At 40.5% G+C, this 15771-nt stretch overlaps 2 protein-coding genes across 4 annotated transcripts in view; one reads left to right on the forward strand and one right to left on the reverse strand.

Moving 5' to 3' along the window:
• Positions 1-2869, reverse strand: part of klhl38a (kelch-like family member 38a) — a 30812-nt gene extending 27943 nt beyond the window's left edge. The window contains exon 1 of one of the 2 annotated variants that reach the window (XM_020606876.1): positions 2222-2869. The gene's annotated coding sequence lies outside the window, so the exon portion shown is untranslated. Of the gene's footprint in view, positions 1-106; positions 335-2221 lie in introns of those variants that run through there. The other variant, XM_020606877.1, reaches the window with a different exon arrangement.
• Positions 1729-15771, forward strand: part of fam91a1 (family with sequence similarity 91 member A1) — a 19977-nt gene continuing 5934 nt past the window's right edge. Inside the window, exons 1-15 of one of the 2 annotated variants that reach the window (XM_020606873.1) lie at positions 1729-2217; positions 3316-3400; positions 3983-4134; positions 5494-5551; positions 7450-7517; positions 8131-8244; positions 8841-8931; positions 10058-10120; positions 10386-10492; positions 10605-10643; positions 12465-12577; positions 12910-13019; positions 13464-13576; positions 13712-13798; positions 13980-14109. In XM_020606873.1, the coding sequence (XP_020462529.1) occupies positions 2146-2217; positions 3316-3400; positions 3983-4134; positions 5494-5551; positions 7450-7517; positions 8131-8244; positions 8841-8931; positions 10058-10120; positions 10386-10492; positions 10605-10643; positions 12465-12577; positions 12910-13019; positions 13464-13576; positions 13712-13798; positions 13980-14109 (1402 nt within the window). In that variant the 5' untranslated portion in view covers positions 1729-2145. Of the gene's footprint in view, positions 2218-3315; positions 3401-3982; positions 4135-5493; positions 5552-6788; positions 6967-7449; positions 7518-8130; positions 8245-8840; positions 8932-10057; positions 10121-10385; positions 10493-10604; positions 10644-12464; positions 12578-12909; positions 13020-13463; positions 13577-13711; positions 13799-13979; positions 14110-15771 lie in introns of those variants that run through there. The other variant, XM_020606874.1, reaches the window with a different exon arrangement.

Raw genomic sequence — 15771 nt, forward strand, 5'->3', positions numbered from 1 at the left:
TGTACCAGACAGATGCTCGGTGTAAATATAGATGACATTAGCTAGTTAGCTTACGAACTAGCTTAGCTACATCTCCGTTTGTAAGATAACCTATACATAACTCTACCTTTGTAGTCGTGGATGTATGAAGAAGCATAAAGCTTAAACCCCTTATCCAGCTTGCTGCCCGGTGTTTTAGACGTCGAACTGCATATTCGGTGGACATCTGTGATCTTCATCTTTGGTAGTTGGAGACATCTTGAGGAGAACACTGCCATATTTCATACTAGTCGCAAACCGGAAACGGATGATTCTGTTTTGCAGTATACGGAAGTAAGTTGCGCATAACCCCTATATAAATTAGCAGTTGTAAGAAACGTTCTGTTTGTATTATTGTGATAGGCTACAACTTTGATATGGCATTCAAAGAGGTTGGAAAGATAATCACAAATCAAGCTAATATTAATGACATGAAACTGCAAACTAACATTGGATTTCATTCATTTTCTGTGAATCCCTTGTGCATATTTTGTAGGAATGGCAGACTCCGTCACTAACAATGGAAGCTACTGTATGGAGAGATGACTACTTGTCTTCTTTTTGTGACTCATCATTTTGTTATATCACAAAAGATCTTAATCTACAGGCCCTTTTTTACTTGCACCCCTTGCAGGTCCTGAGGCGGTGAGATAGATTGTTTTCATGTTTGTTCAGCAGCTTACAGCAAATTGCAGTTACATGTGGACATACTGAAGACATAGCTGCAAGAAGGTCAGCTGTCAGCAAGTGAGACATCATGAGACATGAGTGCAAGTAGATTTGGTGGACTTTGTCACACAGTGAAGTCCTGAAATCCTGGCCTCAATTACCAGTTGGTAGCTTCATACTCAAAGGTGTTGGCATGTACTATAGACTCCTTCAGAGGTGAAGCTGAAAATCTGACAGAGCCATAAAAAAGAGGGGGTGAGTTGCTTCATTTTACTGGCTTAAAATCTTACATTCACTGATATACCTGCTGCTGAATAATGATGGCTTCAAGGACTTCTAATTAAATTCACTGAGGATCAGAATTGTACAGCAGTAAATCTTGATTTTACACTTAATACAATTTGTGTTTTTAGGGGCAATTTAAAAAGCCAAATGAAAATATCTGTTTTGAGGAAATGTTGTGATCTATGTTTGTTTTTATATTCTGTAACATTAACCCCTCAAAGTCTGCAAACATTTGTTTGGATGAATATTAGATTGTATATTACAAACTATAGATGTATATGACTTTGTCTAGTAAAAATGCATGATAAATATGGTTCACTTAAGAATACGATCAAGTACCAATCTCATTATCTGTGTAAATTATAAAGTGATAGACAACTCCACCACAAGTTGTTTCATTATCAATACATTTGATAATTATTTTCTGTAATCGATTTTTAATCAATTGTTCAGTCTATAAAATCCATATTATCATTAAATGAACCCAAGTTAATGCATTCACATGGCTTCATTTTGGCTTTTTTTGCTTTTGTGCTTAAAAAAAGACTTTAATGACTTTGCTTTAAAGACTTTGTTGCTATTAATTATCTATTAATTAACAGGTCAACTGATCAAGTAATCATTTTAGTATTAGTCGGTTTGTTGGTTTCTGGGTGCCTTAGGAAATAATAAAACTGCAATGTACATTATAATGGAGGTGAATGGGGAGCCTAACTGTTCACTTGGGCCCCAGGGCCACTCAGGAGGTTGATCTGGCCATGATCTCGTACCCCCTGATATCTTTCTTAATAAGCTATGGATGTCTGTGTATATCCTACTAATAAACATAATTGCCGAGGTGAAGAAATATTAACATGGCACTGATTAGGTGTGACAACCAAACACTTCTCCTGTGTCCCCTTGCTCACAAGCTCCATTCACACTGACGGTCACGCCTCAACAGGAAGTGACGAATGTAGCATGAGCGTGACGAACGGCTATTTCGAAAATACAACAAGGAAGTGACTGTTTATTGTAAAGGAAAATAATCTGCGGTTAAAGAGTCACTAAAAACAGGGGGTCGCTTCGCTCGGTTGTTGGGTGCCGGGGGGGTAAAGTCACCGTTGACTTGCCCGAGAACCCGTTTCTGATCGTCTCGAGGAATTCTGCATTTAGCCAGCTAGCTAGCTAGCGATGAACACGGACGTGGAATTTCACATCAGGCAGAATTATCCGTGGAACAAACTCCCAGCTAATGTCAAACAGGTACCGTATTTGGGCATTTCCAAGGGGCAGAGGGAGAGGGGAGCGCCGCCGTGTCCTGGGAGTGAACCTGTCAATGTCACCACGATGCTTTCTGTCATCCAGGCAGCTGTCCGTGTTCCCTCCTTTGCAGGGGTTTCACTATTCAGGCGAAGCCATGACTGGCCATCATTATTGCAGCCGCTGAAGCTACGCTGCTTCTGCTTAACCACACTGGCATCACACGGCAGGTCGTTTGATAGGTGGCGCCACAGGATTTTAGCCCGCAGCTGTCACCTGCAGACATTGCAGTCACACCTTTGTGCACACAACGTGTCTTTAGTTTGTCGGAAAACGTTAAGGTTTACAATTAATAGTCTGCACAAATCCCTCCTCTTGCATAAACGCTGTGCTGATACGCGAGCATGTCGTGAAAATGGAGGTGGGCACATGCACATAACAGTAGCCTTGTGATGCCCATCGGGTTGCCTGCATCCCTGCGCATCCTCACCAAAGTTGGATTAGCAACCAGAGGAAGTGGCCAGCTCCAGGGATCCCACACGTTCAGGTTCCCTGCGTGGTTATACAACTGAAAATATTAGAGATGGAATAAGTTTCCAGGTTTTTCTCTTCTTAGGCAGATTCTGATACTTTAGTTGTGCCAGCAGAGTAGTTAATTTATATCCTTGTTGTTTTCCCTTTTACCTCACTGTGTGGATTACTGTGCTACTAAAAATGGCATTGACAAACAGAATTTATCGTGGATTGGTCATTTCATAAATGGTGCTTGATCCTCTTAATATTGTCTTTGTTGGTGCTGATACCAGTGTAGTGGGTACGTCATTCCCCTGAAACCTGTTTTAGAACTATGGACTATTGGAACACAACAGTATTTGACACAAAAAAACACAGTTGACCTTCATTATTGCAGTTGCATATTCCTACAGTAAATATGATATGTGCTTGGTTAAAGTGACCATGCAGTAAATCTCGTGGTAGTTTCCATCGTGACAAAAACGTGTACGTTGCACAGACAGTGGGAGGAAAGTGGAGATAACCCAGTAGGTCAGCAGGTTTATCAGACTTTGGTCCTCACCCATGTGCTGTGTTGTTTTTCTGCAGAGTTTGGGTAACTCTCAGCGTGAATATGAGAAACACGTGCTGCTGTACAGTATCCGCAACCAGCTACGATTCCGCAATAACCTAGGTAAGCAAGCTGGACCATCACACCAGTGAAAAACATGGGGGTCCGTTAATAGACAAACAAATCCTTGTGCATTTTATGGCTGAAACATTTCGAATGTGAGGCTTTTTTTTTTCTGGACTGGCCAAATTTACACACTAGCTAAAATGTTGTTGCAGAACTCTGCAATGAATCCTATTATTTAAACAGCACTTGTTTTAGCAAAGTATATAAAAAACTGGCAGTTTTAAGTGGGAAAAGGTCAAGTCAGTCTGCAAACGGCACGTTATTATCACAGGTCTATTCCTGAAATCTCATGTTAGTCATACTTATACTTTATTCCTCTCTCGGCACACTTTATCCTTCACCAGGCTTGTTGTCAATAATCAAATTGATTATATTGTAAGTAATAGATTGATAAAACATGTAATAGTCTCTAAATAGCTGTGCAATAGCAATAGAGTGTATTATTTTCCTTGTGACCTTCTGGAGCTTGTTGCAGAGCAGTGCTTTGTTTTTAATCTCTATTGATCTGGTATAGATTGATGTGAAGTCTTACTGTATAAACACTCACCCATGACTGCTGTGTGTGTGCTTTATGAGCAGTGCGCCACGTGAGGAAGGATGAGCGTAAGTATTATGAAGAGCTCCTGAAGTACAGCCGGGACCACCTGATTCTGTACCCCTACCATCTGTCTGACATCATGGTCAAAGGGCTGCGGATCACTCCGTTCTCATATTACATAGGAATTATGGAGGTAAGACTGACAGGTTGGTGTTTGATGTGACTTACCATTAACCGCTTTAACAGAGTCTAGCATTGCTTTTTTAAAAATTAAACCAAAAACAATAAATTTAGTGATTTCATGATTTTACAACAGAGCAGGAAAGCAGCAAAGATTCTCTAATTGATTTGGAAACATTCCGTTTTTGTTCATTTAAATTGAGCAATGTCTTCATTAGAATGGCAAAACATTATGTGATACACCTGAAAAGACAGTAAAAGGTATCCTTTTGTGCAACAGCACTGTTAGTACAGAGGAGAAAGGTGTCAGTGACTAGCATAACTGAGTCATGTGCTTACACTTAATTTACATGTCATTTGCATGGCAGATATAGGGAATGCTGTAACATGGTATATAGCACCTGGCCACACAGTCAGGCACTATATTTTTGATCACAAGATGCAGTACATTCAGTTCATAAAATATTGCAGAAGAGCATGTGGTAGTTTATTGTGTCGATTGGCATGGCACCAGTCAGGCACTAGGTGTCAGTCAGTGTCTAGCGAAGCCTCAGGTACCAGCTCGTGGAGCTACAGAGGACTGACCTCAGGACAAACACACTCTGGGGCATTCTTTTCTGTTTGCTCTGCAGTTAGTTTGTCCTTCATCTGTGCAATTCTGAAACTGGCACAGCTTTGTTCACAGAGAACCAGTCTGTTGGAGACTAACCAGCCGGGTTCTCCTCAATTTCTGACACCCTCAATTTGATTACAAACCCTGAGACCATGTGTTCACATGGCTCAGTGTATTGGCTTTGAAAAGCAGTCCATGCTACATGTGATACTTCTGGTTTTTTAATGAAAGTAATACACCTGTAATTTAGTTACTTCTGTTTTGTTTCACTTGAAGCTGATTGCACAGGCATTCATTGTGTAATTTTTTTACATAATGCCCTCAGATGTATTTCCATTACTTCACAACCCTGTATGTGTCACGTTCGATTGCTCCACATTTAGCAGACCTCCCTATTTCATCAGAACAGATGTGACTAATATGTCCAGTGTTCTTTTTCATGGCTTATCTTAAAAACATGAGTGATGACAAATCATTTTTCCAGCTCATACTTAAAAAGGCTTCACCCACTTCCCTATGCATGCTAAGCTAAACTTGATGGAGCTTTAATTGTGACCACTGCACCACTGCCCAAAGGCTGTGTCATATTGTGATAATCCATCTTAAGCACTTAATGAAAATGGGGAGTAGAAATTAGCACGACCGCCCAGATCTGCAAATCCTGTTGTTAATCAGAGGCAGGGGGACATGGAAAGGGAAAAGGAAAAATGAGTTTAATTCTTCTTTTTCCTTGTCTCCCGTCTTTTTTTGCACCTGCAGGATATTATGAACAGTGAGAAGAGCTACGACTCTTTGCCCAACTTCACTGCCGCTGACTGTGAGTTTTCCCTTTCTCTCCCAGACTACTGAAATGGTGTGTTCTCCCACACCTACTTGTTGGTAAAGGGCTGACAGTGTACAGGATAGTGGAACACTCACTGTGAACAAATGCAGAGTTTTCAGAAAGCTAGGGGATTTGAATGAGTGTCAGGAGGTCACTTTAAACCTAATGATCTTCAGTGGTTGTTTGACTTTGCTATATTGTTCATGCTGAATATCACTTACACTCAACAATAAACCAAACAGCTGAAACACTGAATTATTTAACAGAAAATGTATCAGCAACTATTTTAAAAAGTAGTCAAGTATGTGTTGTTTTTCCAGCAAAAATGACACACATTCACTTGTTTCAGCTTCTCAGTTGTGAGCATTTGCTGCTTTTCTGAATTTTACAGTTAAACTGGACCGAAAGAAACAGAAACAGATATTTGGAGACGTGACTTTGAGTTTTAGGAAATTGTGGGAAGCATTTTTAACATTTTATTGACTAAAGTACTCAGTCTGGAAAGCAATTGGCAGATTACTTATCTTAATATAAGTCTCCTTTTTTCTACTTTTGCCGAAGTGCTTTTCTAACAGAACATTTGAAGGATAAGTTGAGCTGATCTGATTGCTGTTCAGGAAATCTGGTTATTTTATGTTTCATTATAAAGATTAAGATTTGTTGTTCTTTGAAACATTTTCTTCACAGTTGTACCAGTTTTTTTTTAACAAGCATTTTTGATATTTTTCTGTATTTTAGATTTTGACTACTAAACGTTTGAGTTTTCCTATAAAAACTACAAAAACTTCTCTTAAATAACAAATTACACGCAGTTGGTAAAAACGTTTTTCATACCTACTGACCAGCATCATTAATAAATATAAATACTTTGTGCATTTCCACCCAAAGCACTGGTCAAGTAGTTTTTGGAGTTATAAAAGTAAATCGGTATTACCTCTAAAAAAGAAAACAATACCGAGTTAAGATTGCGTCAGAGCTGAAAGACAAGTGTGAGGGCAGTTGTAGTGTTCTTTGGCTCCCTGTAACAAGTGCAACTAGCTTTGGCACTGGCTCGTGAGTGACTGAGTCCTGGCAGTACAGCACCTTCCTGCTGCGGAGACAGAAGGCTGCCAGCAGGCTGTGCTCAGAGGGGCCGCTCTCCTCTCGTCTCTGTGGAGGAGCTTTGGAAATGTGTCATGCAGAAGTGGGTGGATGGAGAGGCATTAAGAGTGTGTGTGAGAGAGTTTCACGTGGGTGGATGTTTGTGTGTTGTGTCTGTGTCTCAGTGAAACAGCAGGTTACGTGTGTAGGATTCTGTTGCATTTGGAGGCTGAATTCGAACGTTCCTTGATTTGGCAGCTTTCCCAGCATACCGTATTTTGCTCTGCCCCTTCGAGGCCTGGGCAGCACAGACAAGAGCAGCTGACAAGGTGAACTGTTGCAATATGTACCAGAATTTTCTCAGATTTGGATTTATATCAATCTAATGACGTAAAAATGCATGCACGCTCACTTCTATTGAAAGAGACCCTTCTGCGTATGTTGGTAGATGGATGAGTGTGTGTGTTTCCCAGGGGACTGTCTCAGAGAAGATGTGTGGGTATTTGTATAAACATACTCTCTCGGCAGAGTTTGGATGACTCATCTTTGTCAATCATGAAGCTCCTTCGTTTGCTAGAACACCTCTCCAATTTGAAGTTGGAAACATCCAGAAAATCTCCTCAAACTTTGCTTTTTGCTGTAATTTTCTCCCAATAAAAAGCCTCAGAGGCTTTAACTGAAAACTGCTAGAGATACTTTTGCAGTGGCCAGATTTCTTTCCTGTAGAGATAATGTGCAGCAGTTACAAGTTCATGGCCAGCGACTGAGGCAGGATTGAGTTTTATTGACTCCTTTTCCCCATTGTCCCACAGGTCTGCGGCTGCTTGGCATCGGGCGAAACCAGTACATCGATCTAATGAACCAGTGCAGGTCCTCTAAAGTAAGACACACTGTAAAATGATTCATATACAGTATTCATGTCTCTGCTTGCATTTGGGGCACTTAAACATTGGCACATTTAATGTAACATTGGAGTACAGAATATTAAATCAAGTAGTATTTGCCCTGATTGGCCTCCCTATAAAACACTGCTTAGTAATACTCAATATGAAAACGCATCCTAATCAGGTGTGTGCACAGATAGACCCCAGGTGGTGCTCAAGCACCTGCTGTTTCACCCTTTGACTTGATAAGTGCAGGACAGTTTGTTTGTCTAACAATTTTTACTTTTATATTTTAGTTTTTAAAGAATATCCATTGTGGCCAGGCTTAAAATGTATGTGCTAATGCAAAGATAAATAGTTAAGTAATGTTGGTGTGAGGGGGGTGCCCTTTTTTTAAGCTTGAGCACCTGCTCCCTAAAATGTCTGCACAGTCCCAATTCTAATGTAACTGTAACCCCTGTAAATTTGTAGCCTGCTCATTTCAAACAATGGCAAAGAGATTAACGATTTCTTCCACTATTCTCTCTGTAGTTAAACTATGAATACTCCACAGCCCTCCTCAGTTGACTTGAGCTCTCCTAATCTTCTCATCTGCTTCTTCTTCGTTAGAAATTCTTCCGCAGGAAATCCGCACGGGACCTGTTACCGGCCAAACCAGTAGAGATCTCAGTGGAGCCGTGGTGGGTGGCTCAGGCAGGCTACATCACTGAGGATGATATCAGGGTGAGAGAGGAGCTTCGTTTCTTTCTTTACATATTTTAGTTTAATTTAATAGGCACATGTTTCAGTATCTTATTAGTAGTGGTAAAACGTTGGGGTTGATAACGTCATACTAGTAGGGTGGGAGTAAAGACCACATACACTGTGTTTTAAAAAAACAGCTTCTGTGGTATGTCAGGCTTTAGCTATTTAACTTCTTCTATACCAAAGATGCTGTGGAAGGTCCACTTCGTTCCTAATCTCCCTCCCTCTTTACAGCACTCACAGGAGATGTGTTCTGGATCTACAGACTGAATGAGATTGTGATTTTTAACCTGAGCTTTTATTGAAATTCTCACGTTACCTACCAAACTATGGCTGTTCATCCCCTGAGCTGCACGTGGAGATCTCTCCTGACTAAAAAAAAACAGTTCTTTTCCCTTTCACAAAAAAAGCAGCATTGAAGAAAATCCCCACAGCTATCACATGTAAATGTATCTATCTCTCTAAAACCTGCTCTGTCACTGCTGCTCACTACAGGTGATTTGTGACATTTGTGGAAATAAACCCACATGTGCGGGTATATTCTAATGCTGTCTCTTTATTGTGTGTGATTACAGATCTGTTCACCAGCAGAGAAGAAAGCCATTGATAAGATGATAGATTCTGGGCCTCAGCTGGCAGGATCAATGGAGTACAGTGTGGTCTTAAGTGAGTATCTGTTATGTTATGATGTTTACTGGCCACAGTGATATGGCGGTTAGCACTGTCAGCTCACAGCAGGAAGGTTCGGGGTTTGAGCCCGGGCCGATCAAGTGTCTTTCTGTGTGTAGTTTGCATTTTCTCCCTGTGCTTGTGTGGATTTTCTTCAGGTACTCCGGCTTCCTCCGACAGTACAAATACATGCAGCTTAGATTGATTGGCGACTCTAAATTGCCCAGGAGTTAGTATGGGTGTGTGTGTGGTTGTCTGTCTACATGTCAGCCCTGTGATCGACTGGTGACCTGTCCAGGGTGTACCACAGCTCTCGCCCAGTGTCAGCTGGGATAAGCTCCAGGCCCCCCATGACCCTATTCAGGAATAAGTGGTATAGATAATGATTGGATGGACGGACTTTGTTTACCTGTGCCAGGTGTAATACTGTCTATATTATGTCTGTTGTAAAAACTGAAGCCATAGTAGTGGATGGTAATTAACTACTGCACTATATTGAAATAGAGGTGGAATAATAATAATATTAAAAACATTTTTTAGTATAAAGGATAAGACATAATAACTGCATATAGACTTTGCTTCAAGTTTGATTGGGTCCAGGCTCTTGTTGAATTATGCCCCACTCATCCTTTTCCACCAGAAACTATTATTATTGTTGATTATTTTTAGTCAAATCTGGATTCTTTAAAATAAAAGAAAAGCATAACCATTAAATACTTCACTGGGAATTCTAGCAGCTGAAGTGTGCACCATCTGGTGCCGGTGTAAATTTCAAAGGTGAAGCACAGGGATTGAGGTTGTGTCCATGCAGTTGAACTGGTAATTAGAGGAGATTTTGACAGTGATGAATCTCTGCCACTGGAGTGCTGCTGACGGAGTGGGAGTAATTAAATACAGGAGACACAGGGCAATCTGAATAAAACACTGTGCTCTTAAGTGAGGTATGATTGGCTTGCATTTTATTTTCCATTTTTTTGTTCCACTTAGACGAAGTGAGATATTCAGATTAGATTTTATTGTAAGATTTGTTTTGTGACCGTGGCAGCAGAGATGTCATTAGAATAGACGCACAGTTATGTTTTTTTATGTTTATTATTATTATTCTTTTTTTTTTTTACTGCAGGCTTGTACATTCGAGGCTTCATTTACTTGGATGTTCCCATTTCTGATGACAGCTGCATTTCAGGTAGATGTGTGTTTGTGTGTTTAAACATCCTGCTGTTATTCTCCCTGAGTAATTATCTTGTGCCTTAATTACCTACTGTGGGAACATAAGCGAGCGTTATGTTTAATGGACCTGCACTGATCTGATGTCTAATAGTGACATTATAGATACATGTAGTATTTGAAAATAAGGTAGAAGCAGAAACAGTTGAACAGAAAAATAAAAGAATGTAAAAAACAAAATCTGGAAATGTTGACACAGTCATGTCACTGTTTGCGTCTTTCAGTGCCCCCACTGGAAGGCTTTGTCATGAACCGTCTCCAGGGCGATTACTTCGAAACCCTTCTCTACAAAATCTTTGTGTCTATCGATGAGCAGACAAACGTAGCCGAGGTAGGCTCCAGAAATATGTGTCGTTAACCATGTGTGTGCTTATCGATCAGTTTTTCAACTGAGTCCTGTTTCTTTGTTCCCTCCTGATCCTTTCTCCGCCTGTGGCTCTCAGCTCGCAAATGTGTTGGAGATCGACTTGGACCTGGTGAAGGTGGGTATCCACTGGCTGCAGAATGTGAGTCCTGTTGTAATATATAGAATAAAGTGCTGTTTTTCACAAGAGGGTGGAAAAATTGAAGATCTGGCAAATAGGACCCTGCTCTCAAAACTGACACTGAGAAAATGCGGTGGTAATTTTCTCTGGTTTCACTCTGGCTTTTGAAGTGATTTGAGGTGTATGTTGTCTCTATTCCATGAAGGGGCATAGTGTAGCACTGAGTGGTAAAGTAAACTGCCTTTTTCATTTTTTGCTATTTAATGTTTTGAAGCCAAATACTGAGATTTAAGTTTGACGTCAAATCTGAGCATTTAAAATAATTTTCAGTAACGTTTGTTTCTTGATCCTTTGACATAGACATTACCGATATTATTAAAATTGGGTGCTGATTTGTTGGTTAAATATCTATTATTATACATGTAATTATACTTTCTATAGCAGTAAAGTAGTTGTAGACTAAAGTGCAAGCTGGTAAGAATTGGCATGATGTAGCCTAACAAGTAGACATTTCTACATACAGTACATACTCATATGCTCACACACACACATGTACACCTGAGAGGTAGACTGAGACAGATGCACAACACACACACACATTGTTTCTGATTAGATCCATCATGCCCCATGACTCTACCAGTGGGCTGAGCAGCACCGTTCCAGTTGAATTGGTGCTCAGGTTTGACCCAGGTTTCCCCCATTTCCTCTTCGCTTTCTATCAGACACAGATCCACACTCCCTCTCAGCATTATGACCTCCACTGTGAAGAGCTGAACTCCCCTGTCTCATTCCTGTCACTGAAAGGCAGCTCTTAACAGAAGTGGTTGATGGCAGTGGTGGCAGTGATTCTCCGAGAGAAACCTTGTAACTTTAGAAATGATTGAGATGTCAGAGAGGACTCCTTTGTGCAGAACTTTCCCATCTTGACTTGAGTTGAACTTTCTCTTGTGTAATGATGACCTCAGTCTGTGCTACTTGACAAAATGTCCTCGGTGTAGCTTCTTCTGATATAAAACAAGGAAGTCTAAGAGCTGACCCCAGCTTGCCCCTCCGGGACATAAGTCCATACTTTACTGAGACAGTCTGTTCATTCTGAATAAAAGATTTAACAGCAGAATGAGCTGACAACTATATGAACTGAAGAAATAATGAAGAGGCCAGCCAACTGTTAAGTGGAAAGTACACAGCATTACCTTTATTTATTTCTTTTTGAGACAGTTTGAGTCACCAGACATAGAGTAGTATCAGTGCATCGTAGATGCTGTTGGTTTTCATTTAGCTTCTAGTTTCTTTCAGACTCTGACAAGTCAACATTAATATCAGTAAAATATGACAAACTGAAGCAATCTTCATATTACCAGCAAACCAATTTCATCAAAGTGCTTAGGTTTTTTTGGAATACACTGTTCCCGTAGATAGTACTGAAATTATTATTATTTTATTTTTTGGGGGGTCTTGACAGTAGGTTAAAATACCTATTAAAGTGGATTTGGATTGCAGTGAGAAATGTTGGACCGCTAGTTTAAAACTGTGTACCAAACACACCTGACTAAATGTAGTGCTGTATTACATTAGTAAATGGTAGTAATAAAATGAAAAGTTTTGCCGTCACCTTGTCTGAATAAAAGTATAACACTAGTTGATGTTATGCCAGAAATTATACAGTTTACCAGCAACAGTCTCGAGCTATTTTACTGGAACCCTGTCATTTCCATTTACTTACAATTATCACATAACGGTGAATATCTGATTTACCTGACTAAGAATGTCAGATATGTTCTGTGTGGGATCAAACACCTTTTGTCTTTGTTTTATCAGAATGCAGTGTCCATGTACTGTCGCCTCGGCTTTGCTGTAAAGAAAGGGCAGGTGTTCAGCTCCGACCAGCTCCACCCCACCTGGAAGAATGCCCCATCTGTCAACAGACTCAGGTATCTGCATTTGTCCTTTACTTCCACAGAACAAACCAGGCCAATAGCAATATGGTCTTTTCATAACTGGAATGAAGTATATTTTTGTTTGTGAAATTTAAACAGCTGACAAATGTGAGGGTTATAATGTTTTATGTGGTGAAAACTGGGGACTGCATCACTTTTGTAAGAATGCTCTGATGCTGAGTATTTGATGTACATTACAGTTCTGACAAAATGTGATCACAAAAAAAGAATCACCTTAACTTTAAAGCTTAATAGACCACTACGCTGTGGTTGAGCAGCCTAGTAGTTGTGTCAATAGTTTTTCTGTGGTCTGTTCTCTGCGTCAGGAGCACCATGGATCCCCAGAAGATGCTGCTGTCCTGGGAGCAGGGCAGTCCTGTCATGGAGGGAGGCTCCTCAGCCACCGACACTGACACCACCAGTCTGGAAGACCAAGGTCTGGCCACACAAGCATATTCAACAAATAAACACACATGCACACAAAGTACTTCCTATTGGTACTTCAGACGTTTTGAAGCAGCAGTGCTAATTAATCCCCAAGAAAGCTTGGTCATGCTTCTGGAAGGCATTATCACATTAATATTTGTTTGTCTAAAATGTTCTTCTTTTAACCTTATTATGCATGTTAAACTGGCATCGTTGTTTTGCTCAAACTAATAGATTGGATGAATTAAAGTGGCTGTTCATCAGCCATGCTTGTGAACTAATAATCAATTCAATTTAATCTATTTGAGAAAGAGACATGGTTTGTGTTGGTCCCTGTAAACACATTCAGTTTCCAGAAAATCACAATCTAATATCTTTAATTTAAGATGAAGCTGGTGCTATTACTTGCTTTAATTTTCATGGCCTGTTGTTTGTTGTTTCTGTGTCACTGCAGCGGACACAGCCAGCGTTAGCAGCCTGAGCATCCCGGCCGCACCCACCAAGAGGATTGCCTTTCTCTTTGACTCTACCCTTACAGCCTTCCTCATGATGGGAAATCTGTCACCAGTTAGTGACTGGATGTAGACATGAGCAAACGCACACACATAGAGATTTTCAATGTTGATAGGCTTATTAGACCCTGAATTATTTTAATCACAAAAAATTGTTAATTGCCTGTGTGTGTTTTTGTGAGTCTATCAGAACCTGAAGAGTCATGCAGTGACCATGTTCGAGGTGGGTAAGCTGTCTGATGAGACTCTCGACAGCTTCCTGGCTGAGTTGGAGAAGGTGAGACCAGCAATGAAAAGAAAGATTTGTCACGGTATTTAGAAAAACCTCTGTCACAAAACACCAGGGGACACTAACTCGACATAGCAAATAATTTATAGCTTGACAAGCACACATGAATACCACATGCATGCACACGAACACTCGTCTCTGACGTCTTTCTTGGTTCTTGTGTTTCCAGGTGGAGAGCACAGCAGAGGGCGAGGCCCAGCGTTACTTTGACCATGCTCTGACCCTGAAAAATACCATCCTCTTCCTGCGCTACAACAAAGAACTCACTCAGGACCAGGGACCTGATATTCCAAATATAGGTATTTATGCAGCTACACCCTCCTTGTTCCTTTTGTGGGTAAATAAATGCACGACCCAGACGTCACACACCTGCACATGTCTACACTTGTGGTAAATAGGCAGCTTGAAGGCCTGATTTGGTTTGTGTGCTGCTTTTGGTTTTAAGTTCTCACTGCCCTTCCCTGTACACCAAGCTAACAGTTACCTTTCTGCCAGCAGCAGACATAATTTGTAATAAAAATACAGGCAACATTTTTGAAATAGTTGTTTCAAAATCAATTTCAAAACTATGTCAGACTGAAATATAAAGTGAGAGCTAGGAGTTGTAGAGAGAATGAGCTGTTTATGTTGCACACATTTGCCTCGGGGTGGCGACAGTGGTGCGGTGGGTAGAGCAGTCGTCTCCCAACCAGAAGGTTGAAGGTTCAAATCTCGGTGCCTGCAGTCCACGTGTCAAGAAAGTGATTTTCATCCAAGCAACAGCTTTTTTTTTTTAGATTTTCTCCCAATTTTTATCTTGTCTTTATTAATTAAATGACATTCTGTCATTACCACAGTTACAGCAAACAGGTGCTATAAATGCCTCCCATTCTACTACTTAAACTTGTTCTGCAGTCTTAGAAAATCAATACGTAATCAAGGAAATAATTATTTTCATGTGAAAGTTGTGAAAAAGGCTAGAAACTGTTCTGGAAGCATCAAAGAGGAAGTGGATCTATTTGCTTTTGACAGACTATCTTTGTTTCACTCCTGGCTTCACCTCCTTTGACAGACTTTGACTGACAGATCTTTGTTTCACTCCTGGCTTCACCTCTCACCTGTGTCTGGTTAGTTTCTCTTGAACATGGCTTTATATTTCTGAGTGCTGAAGCACACTATGAATCCATAGTAAGGCTATCATTTGTCTTGAGGGAGCGGCAGAAAATGAGTTCTCCAACAATTTGAACTAAGTGTCCTTGTAGCTACAGTAGTAGTGTGCCACCAGATGCTGTTTGTTTGGTTTGGCTGTGTGCCTCTCTCCTAATTGTCTTGTCTCTCAGTCATCCTCAGCCGCTGCTCCAGGCATCTGCTGAGAAGTGAGTGCATTGAAAGCCTGCTGGCCTGAACTAAACCAAACCACTAATGATTCAAGAGAGTAGTGATGATCGCTCATTTAGGACGCGAGGACAATTTATTTATCTTGCCAACAAATTTTGTAACTTCTCAACATTTGGCGACTAATCAAACATAATAAAAAGTTGAATTGTGGTTGACAGTGTCCAACATAGCCAGAGAGCATATCTCCAAAATCCACACTGTTGTTAGAATGTTAGTGATGGCCTGTGATGTTCGCTAATCTACAAAATTTCAATTTGCTTATACCAAGTACATGCTTGAACGGAGTAGGAAGAAGTTAGACTTATCTAGTCCTACCCCATAACATCATCTTATCATCATTGGTTTGCAAGCAGTATTACTACATGGATACATATTCTACATCCACACTCCCATCTGATTGATCATTAAGCTAAACTTTACTTAGTCAATATAAAACAGCAGTCTGATCGCATAACCTGGGTTTTGTAAGGGACTGTTCCTCTCTGCCTTGGAGGTGATCATTAAATCCAAGATTGCTGAGTTGACACTTGTGTCCTCTGAAAGTAATATGAGTCACACTGGAGCGCACGCTCTCTTGACACCAT

The sequence above is a fragment of the Monopterus albus genome, unplaced genomic scaffold, assembly GCF_001952655.1.
Source record: "Monopterus albus unplaced genomic scaffold, M_albus_1.0 scaffold82.1, whole genome shotgun sequence".
NCBI classification, from domain to species: Eukaryota; Metazoa; Chordata; class Actinopteri; order Synbranchiformes; family Synbranchidae; genus Monopterus; species Monopterus albus.